This window comes from Hydra viridissima, unplaced genomic scaffold (genome assembly GCF_058129835.1).
Source record: "Hydra viridissima isolate aposymbiotic clone 2 unplaced genomic scaffold, HvirCarnegie_v1 scaffold_2, whole genome shotgun sequence".
In the NCBI taxonomy this organism is placed as follows: Eukaryota; Metazoa; Cnidaria; class Hydrozoa; order Anthoathecata; family Hydridae; genus Hydra; species Hydra viridissima.
In genome coordinates, this window is record NW_028324301.1 from 6,278,892 (window position 1) to 6,299,346 (window position 20,455).

Genomic DNA, 20,455 nt, shown 5'->3' on the forward strand with positions numbered 1-20,455 from the left:
GAATTCGCTGAAACTTAACAATTGTAAATAATTTCATTTTAAAATGGCTACAGAACAAAATGCTATTCAAGAAGTTTTACCAAAAAAAGGCCTGGCTTACTCTAATCGCCAACCAATTCCAGTCTTATGTAAGCCTAAAATATTACCTCTTAAATCAGTTACTTTAGAAAAGTTAGAGAAAATGCAGAAAAATGCTCAAGAAGCTGTCAAAAAACAAGAAAGGGAGCAAACTTTACTTGAACAACAACTAGAAGAAACTTCCGATGACCAATTATAAGGAAATTTTGCAATTTATAGAACATAAGTAAGAGTTTTTATAAATTGATGACGAAAAAAAAAAAAGTAATTAAAAAGTTTTATAAGTACTTAAAATTTTTATAGTTTTTAAATGTTTTTAATTTTTGTTTATGGCAAATAAATTTAAAGCAAATAAAATTATTGTACTTTACATATATAAACAAACACACAAGTTGTAATTTATAGAGAGTATTTATTTCTTTAGTTAAAAAATTTATTGTAGTTTTTTTAGTTAACAAACTACTAGTAGAATAAATACTGGTTTGGTTGAAGGTCTTTTTACAGTAATATCTTAAGAAACTTTAGCTAGACTTGTGAATACAAAAAGTTCGACTGTCGTAAAGTTTATGTAATTTTTATTTCATTAGTAAAAAAAAATTAAAAACACAGTGAGAACCTCATTTTTTTATTTACATTTTTAGGTTTTAATTTAAACACAATTTTTCACGAATCACCAAACCATAGTGTCTGTAAGGTTTTATATTGTGTTACAATCAAAACCTCTATTAGTTTAGTACTGTTGTATGTGAATGTATTTAAAATCTGGTTTACGTACTAGGATTTGAAAAATCATTTTTTAAGTACTCCATATATATTCATCGTTACAAGTTTTTGCCGGATTATGTTTCGGATAACCGGTTTAACGGATCTAATCCATTTTATTAAGTTAGAAACGCGGTTCTTTTTTTCCCCTGGTGCGAAAGTACGAATCACTTTATTATTATTTTAATTTTATTTTTTTGACAATCCAGATGACGTTCCGATTTAAACTGATCTTTCAAATATAATTAGAGATAAAATCTATAATAACTTTACGATTGCTACAAAATGGAATCATCTTATGATCTAATAAAGTACATATATGTGTATACATACACATATATGTATATATTGTTACATGGCCTCCTTTATTGTATGAACCTGTGGCATGTTAAAAAAGCGCATATTCCAAAAATGAAACTTGGCCTTTTTCTTTAAACCTCTTTGGAAATTTTAAAATCATTCGTAATGTTAAAAAAAAAAAGTTGTTATGAAAATATCCGGTCCGACAGGAATATAATCACATCAAGTTTTTTTTAGCGTATTTAGCGTATTAAAATTAATGCCAAAGTAAGCTGTTCTTTCTTTGAAATTAATAACAGAGGGTAGAAGTTGTTTTCCGTGTATTTTATACTCTTCTGCACTTTTAACTCGACTCCATGTATATTTAAATTTAAATTGAATAACCTCTCCACTCTGATCGATGAAATTAGATAGGCTATGGTATTAAACAAAAGGCTGAACATGAATCTTCTCACTTAAAATTTTTTTCCAATTTAAAACTTCTGGAAGGTCTGGGGTAGATTGAAAGGAGTATTCAATGCAAAAGTCAGCTTTTTACTCTGATTAAAGTGTTCGAACAAACAAGAGCCCTTTACTTTTTTTAAAGTCTTACACTGAAGCATAAGTTTTAGTTGAAGAACCTGAGATTTTTACTTTATCAACTTTATATAAGTTTTTCAAATTATTTTTTGGAACTATTCTCATTTCAGTTTTCAATCAGTCGTCAAATTCAGACTAAACATCCACAGTCAGACATTCTAGAGTTAGTACAACTCCAATCATAAGATCCAATTCAGGAGGAGCTAACAAATACAGGAGGAGCTAACAAATAGTCAATAATTTTCAGCACCATTCACCTGACCCAAATATTTTCCAATCAACTAGCAAATTTTATCAAGAAAAATATATCCATTGTAAAAAAATTGATTTTTATGTCGATGGATCTTGATCAGAGTTTTAAATATTTTTTTTTAGAAAAAGGTATATATATATCTATAGTTAAAACACTAATTAGTTTACGTATTTTAAATTACTTGTAATTAAAGTAATTTAAAACACTGGTTTTGATAATCTGTTTGTAAATTAGTTTAATCTGAGAAAAACTATTGCTGTTAGTTCTAAACAAATTTTTGTAAAGCTATTTTTTAATCACTGAAATATTTTTTGAAACCAATTTAAACCTCTAAAACTGGTGCAATCATATTATATTACTAAGTTCTTATTTATTCCTATTCTATTTTAATTTGATATTTTTATTATCTTCTATTTTTATTTATTTCAATATTTTGTTCATTTGTATTTATTTCTATTTAAGATTATTTCTATTTCTATATATATATTTTTTCATTCAACTTTATTTTAAGCTCATAGTAAAAGTACTTTTTTAAATATACACTTATTTTTTTACTTCTGTGATGAAACACAGAAGCTAAGCGAATAAATATGAAGGGTGTAGGGGAAAAACAGAAAATGTCAGTTTTTGGTATTTGGAGAAAACTTAAAATCAGTTTTTAAAGACTTTTTTGTTGCTATTTTGTTATGCAGATTACAGTCGCGCTGTTTCATACTTTGTCTAAGACAAAGTATGAAACAGCGCGAGAGCTAGTCACACCAACGGTTCATACATTTGGTCCGTCGCATTTGTTCTTTAGTACAATGTAAAGTTTGTTACTTGCGTTTATTAAATGCTTGATTTAAAATTTTTTGCATAATTATGTTCGTACTTTTGTAAATTATTCTGGTAGTTTTTTATTTCGTTAGTTGTGTTTGTCGCGATTGGTTTAAATTTTTGAGAGATTTGCCTGTATTTTTTAAATTTATATCAGGGTTAGGGTAGTAAATGCCGTAAATTAGTATGATTAGCCTTAAAATTTCTCTTTAACTGATGTATTTAAGTATATACACGTGCCATTTATTAACTTTAAATTGAATATTAAACATTGAAATTGGCATCACTCAACAGTTTGACTGAATTTTCTCCTTACGAAAGTAAAAATAGAAAAAAAAAAAGGCATACTTTCGAAAATATTACGAAAAAAAGGGTATACTCTGATATACCATGTTTACCATGTGGAAAAACAATTATAAGCTGTCAGTCAGACTGGTCCATAATTAGCTCTAACAGCAGGAAACTTACGTAAATTTCCCCTAATTAAAGAAGACACAAAGGCCTAAATTGCCGTCACCGAAATTTTAATGCTGATAATAATTGATCAATGACTACACTTCCAAGTATCAAAAGAGTTACCAGGAAATGAAAATCAAGAAAATCGATAAACATTTGCAATAAGTAATCCAGAATGTCAAATGCACTATCTTCAAACTTCTTCTAATCTTCAACTTCTTAGGCAGCCTACTTACATTCAATAATCTCATTTGTAATGAAGCGTCGTTTTGTTAGCATTGCACTGTACGCAAAATCTCGACAATAGTAGAAATTGATAACAAAAAGTGTTTGAATGACTGCATGAGTGACGTCAGGAAACATCTTATGGTGAGTTGTGAGCTTTTATAAATAATATCAACTGTACAAAACTGTTAAAGCCAAAAATGTACCAAAAAGAGTGTTGGTTTAAAAAAAAACTGCGGCAATCGTCTAAAAACATGTAGTTAACACCAAGTAAACCTTAAAGTAAGTCCTTGATCTCATCATCATGAAAGTATGCATCTTTAGTAAGCATCGGGGTTTTATTTTTCCGTTAACAACGAATAATAACGAATAAAGTATAAACTTCGAATCAGTTATTTTAAATAATTTAAAATTAAAATAATTTATGTATTTAGGCATACAAAGTTAATAAAAACTTAAATTTTATAAAAAATTTGTATGCCTAATTTACAAATTATTTTTAAAATTGATGTAAAAAAAAAAGTTATTATTAAAAAAATTTTAAAAGCTTTGAAATAAAATACTATTTTGCTATTAAAAATTTTGCAGATTTTCTATTTGATTAAATACTTTAAATTTATTTTTTCAAAAAAAACAAACTAGTTTATTCGTTATTGTTCGTTATTTACAGAAAAACCAAACACTGATGCTATACTGTTAGCATGCCTGGTCCAATCCACGAGTTATGTAACTGAAAGACTATATATTTAATAAATGTCTACAGTCAATAAAGCATGCTATAACAAATAAATACTAACTTATTGCCATACGTCATTTTTTTACTTTATTTGTTTTACATAACTATTTTTATGACTCGGCTTTGACCTGGCACGTTCCTAAGAACTGCTCAGTACGCGATGAACAATCATCCTAAAACCTGAACTTGTGCTTTGCTATTGAAAAAAACTAATGTATTTACTTAGTTCAAATTTCAACTCAATATTAGTTTAATTTAAATCGCGAAAGTAAATGTTACAATGACTTTAAACTTGTTTGCAAAGAGTGTACTTCACCGGTAAATACGCGCCAAACGCATACGAAGGAAAAATTTAACCAGTTTTCTTGCTCTTTAACAACTAGTAAAAGGACCTCGTAATTAGTTTTTTTTTTTGAATGAGCAAACCATATTACTTTTTAACGTTCCACCTACGCGCTATGGTTTTGAGTGCGTTGCGAAGATAGGGAGTTGACGTTAGCAGGAGAAGGTTGTTTCAAATAAAAAGGTAAAATCGCAATGATGGTCTATCGCGTTATTGAGTCGTTTCCAAGCCATGCAATTCGACAATAATATATTAAAAATTAAGATTTATTCTTACTTATAAAGTCTATCCTTGTTCTGATGTGACGAAAAAGTGTTTAAATGTATGGAAAAATTTTTTTCTTTCCTTTTAAAACCAAAATCTATATTTCGAGTTACTCTGGTAGGTTTAGGGTTTAGTAAGCGAAGGGCTCAGTGGAAAAAATACTTAAATATAATTTGACAGTTTTGAGGAAAACGAGATCAAAGTATGTATGAAGCTTAAGTACTCTGTATTTGTTTAAATAAATTGAAACATAATGAGTTTGAATAATCCTTCAGTTCAAATGAACTGAAACATGTTTCAGTTCATTTAAATAAATACAAGGTATTTCAGCCACATATTAAGAAATTTGTACTTTTTCCACTGCACCCTTCAATTATAATAATAATAATGTACACTGTGACAATCAATGAAATTAATTGTAGAGCACAACAACAGAAGATGTTGTGCTATAACAGCTATAAATGTTTTAAACATAGCATTATTTACTTTTCAATGTATATATAAATATTATTTAGTATTTAATAAATAATTTTTGCAATAATCTGATTTATCAAGTTTATTTTTGAATTGGTTTATTGTTATTGATTCGACAATATGTGGTGGTAAACCATTCCAAGCATTTACGACTACACGAAAAGAAGTTATATCTAGCATTACTCTTACAGTATGCCTTTGTTAACTTTTGGTTATGACTACAAAAATTGTAAGGTTTTAATTGAACTATAAATATTGAGTCATTTATCCAATTTATTTCCTCAGAACCATTCTGCATTTTTTTATTGAAAAATACAGAACGGTTATGAGGTTATAACTTTAATGCCTGTACTTTTTTTTATATATATCTAAGAGTATTAAAAAATTTAAAAAATGGATTTTTATAAGTTATTTTAGTTTTGTTTCTAATGGCAACAATAATTTAAGATATTAGTTGGTTATTTTTTTATTTTAATGACTAATATTCATATGTTTATATGCTTAAACCTTGCCTGTTAAGCTTATTTTGATAAATGTGTGTATGTTGTTAACAATAAATATATGCATATACAGTGGTGTGAAAAATATTACAATCATTACTTTAAAAAGCACATAATAAGAGTTTTATTGCAAATTAATTATTAAGTACATTTTGCTGCTCAAATCTAATATTTTGTTGATACGCATTTTGCTTTAATTAACTGTTCAACACGTTTTGGCATGTGAATTGTAAGTTTTGGGCATATTTCCTTGATTTCAGCATCATGTTCCCATATATTGATTAGTCCCTCAATAAGAGTAATTTTGCTTGTTGGCTTATGGTGGGCAATTTTCTGTTTGACAATCATTCACAAATTTTCAACTGGGTTTATATCAGATGAATTACTTGGCTATAGAAGAATGGAAATGTTTTTATTCTTCGGAAAGACAGTCACTTACTTGACTGTATGACAGGGGGCTTTGTCATGCTGAAAAATACAATCCCTATCTGGAAAGTGATTTGGAATGTTTGGTAACAATATTTGATTCAAAATATTTATGTGCTTGTATTGATTCATTTTGCCCTCAACAATGTGAAGCTGCCCAACATCATTATTAAAACTGGGTGTTTAGCAGTCTTGACCAGGCATTGTGGTAAGAACTCTTCTGTCTGACAGCGATGAATATATTAGCATTTGTCCAGAATCTCAAAAACTGATTCATCACTAAAGTATACCTTGAAATAAAAAGAATCCCCAATAAGTAAATTAATCATATACAATACACATTAAAAAGAGTAATTAGAAGTATTAGTCAATATTTAAGATCCAGACTTTAAATAATTAGTAAAGCATAAATATTCAATAAAAAATATTCAACAGGCTAGCTATAAATAAAAAAAGGTAACAGACTAATTCAATTTACTTTGCTCCAATTAACAGTCCAATTCTGAGGATCCTTTGCCCACTGAAGACTTCTGAAATTTTGTTTATTATTTAGCAGCGACTTTTTCCTTGATGGTATGAACTGCTTTCTGACTGAGACCAACTTTTTTGGCAATGTCTCTTTGAGAAAATGTATTAACTTTCAGCAGGGCTTCAACCTTCCCTCTTTTTCTTAGACTTGGGTCAGTGGATTTGCCCATAATGCTAATTATCAGAGAAAATGAAATTAGTTATTTAATAAATTCAAGTAAAACCTACAAAAAAATATTGTTATAAGCCTGGTTAATATAAGTATATTGTCCCGTAATCATAAAATTTTGAAAAATAATCATGAGTTAAAATAGTCATCTTAAACCTGCCTACATATGTACTTAAAAGTTAGATAACAAGGTCAACTTAGCTCAAAATTGCTTAGGTTTTGATCAAGTGGTTCAAATCTCAATTTTTTTATTTTACTTTCTGAAACTAAATAATAATATAGAAAAATAAATACCTTTTTAACTTTATCTAAATTAAAAACAAAAAGCATATGGCTTAATTTAAGAAATCGCTAAAATTTGGAGTTGATTCTAATATTTTTCATACCACTGTATACTCATACATTCATATATATATATATATATATATATATATATATATATATATATATATATATATATATATATATATATATATATATATATATATATGTATATATTATTAATAACCTAAAAGAAAATTAACAAAATGAGACTGGTTATACATGAAAATTATGATCAAGTTAGTTTGTGGGCTGCTAAGTATGTAAAGAACAAAATCAAAACCTTTAATCCAGGGCCTGACAAATACTTTGTTCTTGGACTTCCAACAGGTATTTTTTTTTTTTTTTTTTTTTTTTTTTTTTGTTTACTGTTTATATTTACTATCTATTCTATATATTGTTAAAATATAAAAATTTTGTTTAAATATTAATATTTTACTTCAGAAGGTTATAGACACTGGGAGCCTTTCACGCTACAAAATCATTTCATAGTGTTTGATTCACACCAATAAAAAAAAAAAGACTAGATTTTCATTAAACTGTACTGTTTTAGGGCAAAGTGATGCAAATTTGCTTTTTTTCCACTTTTACTCCATTTTGATGCAAGTTTTCTTTTTTCTTTTTTGTTTGCAGATTCTTGTTTCTTTTTATTTGCAGCTTCTTGAAATTTATACTTTCTCTTTCTAATAAACCCAGTTAGTAATGGATATATTCTGCTAAGCTAACCCTGGATAATAATTTGTTTCCTTGACAAATTGTTCTTTAACATTATCTTCTGTAATCTCTGAAATTTTCTCCTTCATTTGAAATATTTTGGTTTTAGCAAGACTATATTTGATTGCTCAAACATAATTTATGTTCATTTAAATTGTGCAATAATTACAAACGGCAATAAATTTATTTGATAAAAATTGCTACACACAAAAGGTTTTCAATTTCAGTTGCTGCAGTTTTATTTATAAGTTTTATTCTTTTTCCTTAAGGTCAAAAAAAAAAAGGGAAAGAATGTAATAACAATAATAGAGCATATATCTTAAGTTTTTTTTTAAAAATTTCCCTTTGTTTTTACTTACAAACAAAGGGAAATTTAAGAAAAAAAAACTTAAGATATATGCTCTATTATTGTTAATTAAAGTTGTATGAAAAATAATAATAATTAAATTTAATTTATAACTTGCTCTCATCTATACAGCTATCTTTTTCAGTAATTATTGCTTTATATGTTTGTGGCATTCTGTATAATAATTTTGCTATTTTTTGAAAGTCTGTTTTATGCTACTTACTTTTAATTTTTTACTCCATATGAATCAGTGTTTTTTAAAAGGGTGAATTTGACATAAGTGTTTTTTGCATAAAAGACTTATGTCAAATTTGCCCTTTTAAAAGACACTGATTCATATATTTTTCATTCTTGGGCATTAATCTATCACTATTGATTCCAAGTTTGATGACACAATCAGGTGCCAAAAATTGCACCTGGTTGTGTCATCAAACTTGGAATTGATAAAGGTGAAAATTTCTGTAATTCAGCATGAGTGAATTATATTTGGAGACATCTGATTCTCAACAACCAAACCAAATGTTAAGGAACCTTCTCAAAATACCATCCGCATCAAGTGACAGCTTATTGTTGCAATTGCTGAAAATATTTCTGAAAGTTATAAAAACCTGAGCTCAGTTCTTGATCTCTTGGGATCATTGAAAAGCCATTTTTCATTTCTTGTGACATGAAAGTTGCAAACATTCTCTGCGGAATTCAGTCACACCTAAGTCTATACTCTTGCTGGTATTGTGACATTAGAAAATCTTAAAATAAAGGTAAACCAAGAACCATCTTGTCACAGTTGCAGCAGTTTCTTTCAATCTCAAAAGGATTCTATGAGCTTCTCATCAAAACCGAAGATCAGTCTAAACCCATTTTGGAGATGATTCCTCTGATGGAACATTGCCTCATGCATGGAATGGAATCACCTGTTCAGGTCATTCACAAACATTTGAAAGAAGCCACTGAGTGGTTCATCAGATTATATTTAAAAATTCACCTTTATCATAATAGTGAGTTAATTGCAAATGACTGTCTAAAACTGTTAAGCAATTTTGATCTTCTCCAGGAATTTGTCACAACAAAAAAAAAATTACATTTATCTCTTTGGACAGTTAACCAGATTTTAGTTTTTTCACTACATGATCCTTGAGGATCTATATTCAGGAATAAATAATTTTTTTTTGGTCTTCAGGTTAGGGGTTAGGGTCAAAATTAAGATCTGAATATCTAATAAAGGCTATGAATACCAGGTAGAATTGATACACAATGCCTTTTTTTGTTGTTCTTTGTTGTTCTTTGTGTTGCAAATGTAAGTCTAATTGTTTTATGTAAATGTTAACACATTTGATTTTCTCAATACAAAATTCAAATATGACTTTTGATTTGAGTGTTGGTTTTGGAATGGTTGTTTCAAATTTTCTTGCTCTATCAATCTTTTTACAGTACAACCAATCTAATTATATAGTAACTTTCTATGGGATGTGGCAAAAAAGCTCCATTCAGTTTTAAGGTAAAATTTACTGGAGAATTTTGCCAGAACAGGAACCAAACTGAAAATAGGTTTTTATTATACCTAACCGGAACCAGATCTGAAAATAAGCCCAAACTGGAACAGGAACTGAAACCAGAGCCAAAAATCAGTCTTTTTTTAAAAAAAAGTTACCTCTAATTTAAACAAAACATGAAATTAACAAAAATAATTAAAAACGGAATCCAACAAATGAAGATTTGCTTGACAAAATAGAAGTTTTTCCAAATTTTCTCAAAGGAGCCTGCTCCTTTTGTTTGAGAGTATCTAGAGCTATAGAAAACTGTCTTTCAACATCTGTTGATGTTGGAGGTGGTGTTAGGTACTTTTATGCCACCTCACTCAATGCTAACTTGATTTTGGTATTTGCACTTTTTTCATAGTTTTTCTAAAACCTTAGGCATTGACAATCCAAAAATAATTTAACTCTTTTTTCATTTTGGAAGATGATTGTGCATTTCGCCCTGTTTAAGATTGTGCAATACATGAAAAAGATGGGTTTTTTTCATTGTCACCAGATAGAATTTAAGTTACAGGAGCCAATTCATCTTCAAGAGGATCAAAATTGTTTATTTGGGTCATGACAATTTTTAAAAAGAAAATAATGATAAAAACATTACAAGATGTGTATAATAATTTAAAATTAATTAGTTTTCAAACAGCCAAATCTTATTTGCATTAATTCTCAAGCTTAACATCTAGTTAAAAAAAAGTTTTTTAAGTTATTTTTATTAAAATGATAATAACGCTATCCTGCTAAATAAAGCTTTATAATATCTATTTTCTGTAGCATTTTGAGCCTAAAGTTCGATCGCAACCGAAATCTTAAATGTAACCGGAACTGAAAACGGAATTTCAGTCGGAATAAGAACCGAATTTCTATCGATCACTAGTGTATGATCAGTTGAAATATTTTGTAAACAAATGTTACATTGTGTATTATTTAATCTAATGTAATGCAGTGAGAAGTATTTTTGAGTTAACCTTTCTTGTCTTTATAATATATCATAAATGGATGTATAGAACATTGTTGGGTGTTCCAGTAATAGTTCTGCATTTCATCTTAGACTATGAAACCAAAATTTTTAGCAAAGTCACTAATACTGATAATGTTTAATGGATCCAAATCTTGCTTTAGTTGATTGAAGTACTGTGATTGGGAGTGGGAAAAAAGAATAATCCTGTAACTTTTCAAAGCAAGAAACTAAAAGTGCAATAAAATTAGGAACATCTGCTGTGAAATTCAATAGTGTAGCACAGTATGCAGTTTGCTATTGCTTGTAGTTTATCTCAAAATCATAGAAATGCATGAATAATGGTTCTTTAATGAAAAAATCTTCACACTGTATTGGCATTCACTCCTTGTTTTTTAATGAGCAAACAGTTTTTGTTTTAATATTATTAAATAAAACTTATGATTTTTACCAATATTTAGTGCATCCACTAGCAATTTTGCATTTGGTGATAATGAAAAGTACAAACACAATTTGTACCACTAGCACAAGTGGTACAAATTATTTTTATATTTGTCATTATCACCAGAAGCAAATTTTGACTAGCTCATTTGAATGTCTGGATTACTGTGTTTGTACAACACATAGTTCCTTTAATTTATCCAAAAGTAGTTTTTTTATTTGTTTATAGATGTTATTTCCGATGCTTATCTTCTTTTCCAGGTATAGTTCAACAAAAATCAATTGACTTGTAAAATGTTTTACAGAATCTTCTATATCTTTAGGTTAAATATTACCTTTAAACAATGGGAAAATAGCTAACAATCCTTTTTTTCTTAAAAAGCTGCATAGCTTTCTCTGCCTGGTGTTCTGTAATTTCAAAGTTATTTTGGACTACTAGTATTGACCAACTTGAGGTTGCAAGTGTAAGAAATTGAACAATAGTCCTTCTGTTAAAACACTGATTTTCTCTTTTTACCTACTCAGCTACTAGTAATCTTCATGTGTGCTTTGAATGGATCACAACAAACATTCCAGCATACATATTAAAGTACTTTGTATTTCACACATTGTTACGTTTATTAATTGAATGTTATAGCCTAAAGATTGTTTTTTCTTTGTTATTTAAAGTTTTAGTAACTCCTGGTTAGCCTTCACATGCCTCTGATATCACTAAACCAATAGAACACAGGTAAATAAGGAAAAATTACTTAGTATAAACATTAATAAGCAACCATTCCTTTAAACAAATAAATAGGAATAACAATTTTTTTTCAACAGATATACTATAAATAAAAATAAATATAATTTCTATCCAATCAAAATTTGAATTCTTTATAAAGTATATAATTGCCAACATTTAAAAAATTAAATGCATAATATTACACCTGGTAAGTTTTTATATTTTTATATCAAATTTAAAACTTAAAATTCAAATTTAAAACTTAATCAGAATTCTATATGCAAAAAAAACAAAAACAAAAAAAAAAACAAAACATGGAGAGATTGTTGGAGAGATTAAAAAAGCGGTTTGAGATAATAGTTCTATATTTTGCTGTTGTTTTTCCAGTTAAATTTTATGTGACTAATAAGATTATAAATAAGTAATGAAAAAAAAATTGAATTTTTAAGTTCTGTATGTTTTTATATTTTTGCCATTGTTATTTCTCGTTTTATTATGGAAAATGTTTGAGTCATTTTTGGAAACCAAGTTAGTACTAAAATTGCAATGACTTTTGGCTCAATATTTCTAGCCTAAATTTTTGGTGTAAACTTTTCTTTGTAAAAATTGGATAGCCAAATAAGTTTAAAGGAAATCTGAGGATGGTTCACTCCCTTGTCTTCTCCATCATCTTCTTTATAATGCTCTTCATCCTTTTCATCATTCTTTCTTAAATCATACACTGTTTTTACTATTGTAGTAGTACTACTATTGCAGTAGTACTATCCACACTCATTCCCTATATCATGGCTTTTGGAATGTCAAATTTTCAGTGCTTTCTCAATGATTTGTTTGTGTTGACAGCATTTTGCTTTGGTTTTCTGTCAAAGATACCCTGAGTTTTTTTCACTCCTTAGAATACCAAACCTATAAACAAACAATATGTGGCTCTAATAACCTACAAACAAGCAATATAAGCTTATTTTGAGGATCACTATCATGATATTTCTTTATTTATAAAATTTAACATAGAAATAGACAAACCCTTTTACAGAATACTTATAGTATTAGTAAATTCCATGCCAGAAAAATTTTGTTAAAAATATACAACTTTTGTATCATTAAATATTTTTATTGCTAAATAGACATAAAGGTATACTGTTATTTTAATTTAATATTAATATTGCAAACATTTGAACATTACTTTTCAACTTTTCAATATAGGACTGAAATTATAACTTCCTTGCAAAAATCTAAAAAATCTAAGATTAAAATCTTGAAAGAAAATCTATCCTTCAATATGAGCTCATTAAGCCAAAACAATAATCATTTTCTGTATTGACAATGTATGTCTTTATAGGAAAGTTGTTAAGTGAATATTTCTTTTTTGATGGAGATGCCTCAAATGGTTCTCTTGATTCCCTGGTTGTATTTACCTCTTTTTGTATTATTTTAGCATCTCCTTTTAGCATTATTTCAATGATATTATGTCAAGTTGTTGCCCAAACCAAATTTATTTTCAGAGGTTTCTCAAAAGTAATGTAGGCTTCCAATTTCAGCCTTGAATTAGTAGCATTATATGCAATTACATTTGCCAACTATTGATAGCCTTCAATCAGGCATTTGCCCGTTCTGCATCAGGATTACAAATAATTAAAAACCCCAAATAGCTTTTTTGTGCCAACCCAAAGACTAGAATTGCAATTCTATCAACCTTCTGCTTTCTATTAACAGTATTAGGTAATAAACACAACTCAGTGAGGACCAAATGGTGTGTCAGGTAATAATTTCCCATCCCAGTAAGGAAGAAATACTATTAGCTGCTGTACTGGCTTCTTGAATATGTTGTTTTGTTTAAAAAACTCTGCTTCTCTTTGAAGTGATAAATCTTTTAATGTCTGGCTAAGAGCTTCTGTTACTTAGTCAATAGCTAATAGGATACAGCTATCAGAAATATTCAGTAACATAAAAAACTTATGAAAAATCATCTTAAAGATATTCTTTCTCATACACTATAGGCCGGGTGAATAAAAATGAGCAATTGCTTTTACTCAGTAATTGGTCAGCTTTACATGAATAAAAAACTTAAGCAGTTTTCCTCATATTTTTATTCGGGTAAAGTTAAGCAATTTACTCAGTAATTGCTCAATTTTACGTGAAGAATAACTAAAGAAAAGCTGTTGAAGTTTTTATTCACGTAAATTACTGAGTAAAAGCAATTGCTCATTTTTATTCACCCGGCCTAATACCCTTTTTTAGTTTAGTAGGAAAAACTCATTGAAAAGTTTTTTCAGTTTGCTCTCACCTAATTTACTTGACCAAATTACTAAAACCGCTTTCATCTTTGGTCTGTTGTTCTTTACATTCAGTTTTTTCTTAGGTGCAAAAACTACATTTTTATAGAACATCTTCTCTCAAGAGTACCCTAACTGTAGAAAGCATTTTTGTAGCTTTATTTATTATCTGCTTTAAAATAGAAATAAATGATAAAGTTGAAGGGACATAGAATGTTTATAATCATTAGACTTTTTTTTATCAGAAAAATCCTCAAAAAACTGTATACATTTTAAATTTTAAAATAATAAAAGTAAATTCTAGCAATCTCTAAATGTGCTCCATTTTATTACAGATTTTATGTTAGTAATCCTAAAGAAATATGAAATAAGTGCAGCCTTATTGAGCAGAATGTTAGGAGAGAAAAAAGTTTTTGACGTGATTCATTGTCTGATGTTTCATGAATCAATTAAATATTGTATCTCTATCTCTGAGAACCTTCTCCAATCACTTTTTGGTTCATACTTTTTGAATAGTTTTAGTTCTTTTGTAAAAAAAACTTCTTTTTGTCAGAAATTTCTTTTGATAATTTTAAGTTATTATTTTTTGTCAATGATTAAAAAACATTCTATCAATCTTTAAAACATTTTATTTGGACATTTTATCTTGTAAAAACTTAAGCAAATTTATAAATCTTTTTGAAATAAAGTAATGATGTTAATAGTGTAAGCTTAAATACTACTTTTGTTCAATTTTTGCAGTATATGATAACTATCTTAAGATTAATATATAATTATATATATATATATATATATATATATATATATATATATATATATATATATATATATATATATATATATATATATATATATATATATATATATATATATATATATATATATATATATATTAAAATTAATTATAATTTGATAGAATATTTGTTTAGTTTTTGTTATTGCTAGAGAACAAGTTGTGTTTTTTGTTGGTGTTTTTTTTTTAGCTTCTTGACTTTTTTTTCATAAGTTTTGTTAAGTAAATGAGCATAAATAAATGAACATAAATATGAATATACATACAAACTTCAATTAAAAAGTGTTGGAAATTTGAATCATCCTGTCAGATAGTTTAACTTAAAAGAATAATTTTTTCATTTGTACAAAGTTACTTGTCTGGTGCTCTCAGACAGCTACACATCCAATTATTCAATGAAGAATCATAAGTTCATAGTATTTTTTCTAATATTGTTATTTAATCATTGTATTTGTAGGCTCTACTCCACTGGGTATGTATACAAAATTAGTTGAATTCTATCGAAATGGATTAATTTCATTTAAATATGTGAAAACATTCAACATGGATGAATATGTTGGTCTTCCCCGAGATCACCAGGAAAGTTATCATAACTTTATGTGGTCCAATTTTTTCAAACATATTGATATTGCACCAGAAAATGCTCATTTGTTAGATGGAAATGCTAAAGATTTAATAAAGGAATGCAATGATTATGAGAAAAAAATACTTGATTGTGGGGGTATACATTTGTTCATTGGAGGTTAGTTTAACAAAATATTTTTATGTGATACACTTATTCAATATTTGTAATATCATAGAAGTGGTAAATTTAAATACCGTACGACAAAATGACAAATTGTTCTATGGTATTACAAATTTACTAGCTCTAAGAAATGGCAGAAGATGAAAACTTTTAGCAAAACAGATTTGTGAGTTATACTCCTGTATGCTACAGCTGCTACCTAAATATTTTGATTGGTTAAAGCATCTACATTTAGAATTTTTATGTTAATTTAAAAAGCTCCTTGTAAAAGTTTTTTACTAGAACATTACATGGTCTTAAATCAAGTTTAATCAAATTTGGATAGTAATTCATATTGTTCCCTACTGCTTTATTTTTCTGTATGGTGTTTAAGTTTTTCTTTAAGTCTTTTTTCTAAAGGAATTGGTCCTGATGGCCATATTGCCTTTAATGAGCCTGGCTCCTCATTAGTGTCACGAACTCGAGTCAAAACACTTGCCTTAGAAACAGTGATTGCTAATGCCCGTTTCTTTAATGGTAACATCAATCTTGTACCTAAAGAAGCACTGACTGTTGGTGTGGGTACAGTTATGGATGCCAAAGAGGTTGCATATTTCTTAATTTAAATTTCTAATTTTTTAAATTTATTTAAATTTTTTACTTTTGACATAAACAATTTTCATCCTTTTTTGCAGGTAATGATTCTTATCACTGGAGCTGGAAAAGCACTTGCATTGCATAAAGCTATTGAAGAAGGTGTTAGCCATATGTGGACTGTTTCTGCTTTTCAACAACATCCTAATACCCTATTTATTTGTGATGAGGCTGCAACATTGGAACTTAAAGTAAAGACTGTTAAATATTTTCAGGGACTAATGGAGCTTCATAACAAGCAAGTTGCAGATCTAGATATTTAGAATAATTAAACTCCACAACAAACAACTTGCAGATCTAGATATTAATTACAAAAATTGTAACGGTACCGGAAAATTATAAGTTTTAATTTTCTTTTGAATTTAGTTATATTTGATAAAGTTTAACAGAAAATATGGAAAATAACCTACAAAAGTTATTTGATATTAGAAAAATGTTATCATGATATAGAGTGATGAATTTAGTAACATAACATTTTTAAAAAGTTGACTAAGTGAATATTGAAAGATTTAAAAGTTATTGCGCATTTAAGTTTTGTTTTCGTTTAGAATTTTTTTACTTTCGTTCAACTGAGGCTGATATTTTTATTTTATTTTTTAGATTAAAAGCAAATATATTTACTGGTATTATTTTATTATCCAAATTTAATTCGTCTGATTTTTTATGAAATACCTTAATATATAATGTAGTATGTGAACGAGTTTTTATATTTTCACTCTATGCAATAGGCTCTTTAAGTTGCTTTAGTATCATGTATTTGAGTGGCAACAGCTATTCGTATCTACTAAATGGATTCGTATTCCATTTACTAATATGAGTTAGCTCTTAACGGAAAACATTTTATTTAGATTTTTGTATAATAAAACTTTTGCTAAGAATGGACATGAATTCATGAAATGGCCTCTTTAATAAAACGATTTGCGCTTCAAAAGAAAACGTAAGATGGTTTTTATCTTTAAAAAACATTCACACTTATTTAATTCCAATCACTTTACCATTCAAGTTGATGTCTTGCTTGATTCATGTTCCTTTTTTTATAGTGAAACCGATGGACTTAAACACAAATGTCAGAAATGTTTGCAATATGGGCATTGGACGTACGAATGTCAGAACAAGAGAAAATACGTACAAAGAGAATCGCGCACGAAGCAGCTTTCAAAAAGAAGAAAAGTTTTAGTCCAGGAAAAACAAATGGCGTAAGTGTTTCTTTGTGTGGCAGGACATTTTCTATACAACACAAAAAAATTCTACAAAACGTTTTTGTATTTCCTTGTAGAGCGCTGGAAGTAACTAAACAGGTCGAGTCAAGTGTTGATGCGGATGATGAGGATGCTACAGACACTGATGATTCATCTAGTGATTCCTCTTCTTCATCGTCAAGCTCGTCTTCAGATAGCGAAGAAGAAGCCGACCTTAAGAAAAAGAAAGAACATTAGCAATTATGATCATAAATTGAATACGAAGTTTTCGATCTGAGTTTTCGGTTTCCAAAGAAACCGATTTCTCAGTTGGAGGCTGCTTAACCCAATATTTATAAAAACTTTAATATCATCAGCAATCAGTGACGTAAGAACATTTGACAAAAAAAAAAACTAAAAAAAACTTCCGTTTAAAGCATTTAGAATTATTTTTATATAATATTGTCATGGAAATAAATAATTAATCGAAACTGAAAATATCCAGAAATTTCTCTTATAAAATCTTTAGTAAACTGAATGTTCAGTGGTTAAATGTTTTAATAATAAAATGTTTCAACGACTAATATATTATCAAATGACTCATAATTATGTGTATCTTTTGATTGTTCTAGGGAAATATGAAAAAATTAAAAGTGTCATAATGAATGATAATGAATTCTTCAAAAAAATGCTTCATTTGTTTGCTGGTGGACTTGGTGCAACCGCTGGTCAGTTTCTTACATGTCCACTTGACGTTGTGCAAACCAGATTGCTGTCTACAAAACTGAATTTTTCTAACGCCGGAAATATAAATGCCATAATTGGTAATACTTCCGTTTCTTTGGTAGCTCGTCCGATTTTTCGATTTGGTTATTTTCAAATTTTGTTTTCATATATGAAGCATATGGTACATACGGAAGGGATAAGTTCTTTATTCAAAGGTCTATCGCCTAGTTTGTTAGGCATAGTACCTGCAAAATCTATTTATTTCTTTTGCTACGCTAACGCTAAGAGTTACTTATATCAAAACAGGTCTTTTACTAACCAGCATACCGTTAATACCATTTCGGCTGTGCTTGCTGGTTCAGTTACTGGAACTGTAACTAATCCTATTTGGTATATCAAGACTATGCTTCAGCTTGACAAAACCAGAAGCTCATCTATTTATCAAGTTGTATATAGGGGTTATGAAAAGCACGGTCTAAAATGTTTTTTTAGAGGATTGAGTGCTTCTTATGTCGGTGTTCTAGAGACTGTCATTTATTTTCTAATTTATGAAGATTTAAAACAACTAATTAGTGCGAGTAATCGAGAACAATTTGGTGCATTGAATGTGATGCTAGCTGCAGTCGTTTCAAAAATCACTGCCACAACTATAATGTATCCACACGAAGTTGCACGTGTACGACTGCGTGAAGATGCGTATGACACCGACGGGCGTTTAAAGTACCGGAATTTTGTTCAAACTTTAATGCGTGTAGCTAATGAGGAAGGCCGTCCAGGATTATATGGAGGATTCGGTACCAGTCTTCTGAGACAGTTGCCAAACACTGCCATAACGTTTTTGACTTATGAAGCGATTGTTTATATATTTGAAATGAAGAAATAATGTTTAAAAAAGTTTCGCGGATTTCTTACCAAAAAAAAGCTTTTTCTAATGATCTAAACAGTTTTCTGTTACCAGTGAAACGACAATTTTTTACCAATTTCAAATTTATTTTTTAGCGTCTATGCTTTTTTCTCGTTATTTATTTAGTTTTTAAAAATTACTCTCTTGTAGATAACTTTAAATTATGCAAATATTTCGATAAAAAATTTTTATTCTAAATATTGCCGATAAGTTGTTTTGTTTTATCGACGTTTTAAAATTACTAATATAACCTACCACTCATTTCACTCATTCGTGAGTAATTTGTAACTTTAAGAATACTTTTTTGTGAGTTAAAAAAAAATTTTAAAGACTAATAAAAGATAAAAAAAGTTTAAAAATATTTCTCTACTAAACGTCTTTACAATCAAAATGGGATAAGTTTTAAATGGGGAAATCACTCCGGAAAAACTTAAAGATAAAAAGTCACAAATAAGAGTAGAGTTCGTTTTTTAGCACCAAGATTCATACCGAAATATATTTTAAGATAATTACTCACATTATTATTGTAAAATTTCTTTACATAGAAATAATTTAACGAACAAAAAAATCATGAATTAATCGCTCAATGTTTCCGAGATAAAACGTTATCTATCATAATTAAAAAAACTTTAGTTTTTCTAAATTTGCGCCTCAGAAAAGATTTCGAACGTTTCTTTGCTATCATCTGACGTGAGAATTTAGAGTGCATTTCTGATGGAATATTTTTTGCCCATAAATGATCTTTTTCTGATGTTGGCAGTGTTCAGATTTCAAACGTGCTTAACATTACTCCGATTTTTGATTGAAACGATTTACACTATAAAGCATCAAAACTAACTCAAAAGGATATGCGCATAGTAAATCACCTGGATTAATAAGAAAATGGATTGATGTTAAACATACGTCATTGACGTTGACTGGAAATAGAAAGGTGAGTGTTAAGTCAGACACATAACTTTTCGTATGTCATTGCAGATAAAAAAAAAAAAAAAAAACTATCAGAGTATTATGCTTTTAGAATTTGAACTGAATTAAGATGGCCTAGATTTAGGCTGTTTCTTCCAATAAATTTTGTTTTCCAACCAATGGCTATCTATTCTTTTTTAGACCAACAAGCTTCTTTTAACAAGTACTAAGTTTCAGCATCCGCATAAAATTGAGCTGCAATTTTCGACTAACTGCAGAAATCACTTTGACACAGACTTAAATTCGTATTTTAACAAATTCGTATTTTTTCATTCGACTTATAATCGTATTTTAACGA

At 28.4% G+C, this 20,455-nt stretch overlaps 3 protein-coding genes and 1 pseudogene across 4 annotated transcripts; all 4 read left to right on the top strand.

Annotated features, from left to right (window-relative positions):
* Position 1: 1 nt before the first annotated feature.
* Positions 2–1,315, top strand: LOC145188870 (BBSome-interacting protein 1-like). The gene has a single exon (XM_080065377.2). It carries the CDS (start codon positions 44–46, stop codon positions 275–277), a length of 234 nt encoding a protein of 77 aa, XP_079921503.2. The 5' UTR covers positions 2–43; the 3' UTR covers positions 278–1,315.
* A 6,074-nt stretch (positions 1,316–7,389) lies between these two features.
* Positions 7,390–17,080, top strand: LOC145191257 (glucosamine-6-phosphate deaminase 1-like). The gene is made up of 4 exons (XM_080068313.2): positions 7,390–7,560; positions 15,463–15,747; positions 16,150–16,334; positions 16,425–17,080. Exons 1-4 carry the CDS (start codon positions 7,437–7,439, stop codon positions 16,644–16,646), a joined length of 816 nt encoding a protein of 271 aa, XP_079924439.2. The 5' UTR covers positions 7,390–7,436; the 3' UTR covers positions 16,647–17,080.
* Positions 17,081–17,181: 101 nt separating this feature from the next.
* On the top strand, positions 17,182–18,053 carry LOC145191281 (uncharacterized). The gene is made up of 3 exons (XM_080068347.2): positions 17,182–17,320; positions 17,424–17,579; positions 17,660–18,053. The coding sequence occupies exons 1-3, from the start codon at positions 17,280–17,282 to the stop codon at positions 17,817–17,819; spliced, it is 357 nt and encodes a 118-aa protein (XP_079924473.2). The 5' UTR covers positions 17,182–17,279; the 3' UTR covers positions 17,820–18,053.
* Positions 18,054–18,055: 2 nt separating this feature from the next.
* On the top strand, positions 18,056–19,394 carry LOC145191250 (solute carrier family 25 member 36 pseudogene; annotated as a pseudogene). The gene has a single exon (XR_016449836.1). The product of XR_016449836.1 is annotated as a solute carrier family 25 member 36 pseudogene (transcript).
* The last annotated feature ends 1,061 nt before the right edge of the window (positions 19,395–20,455 follow it).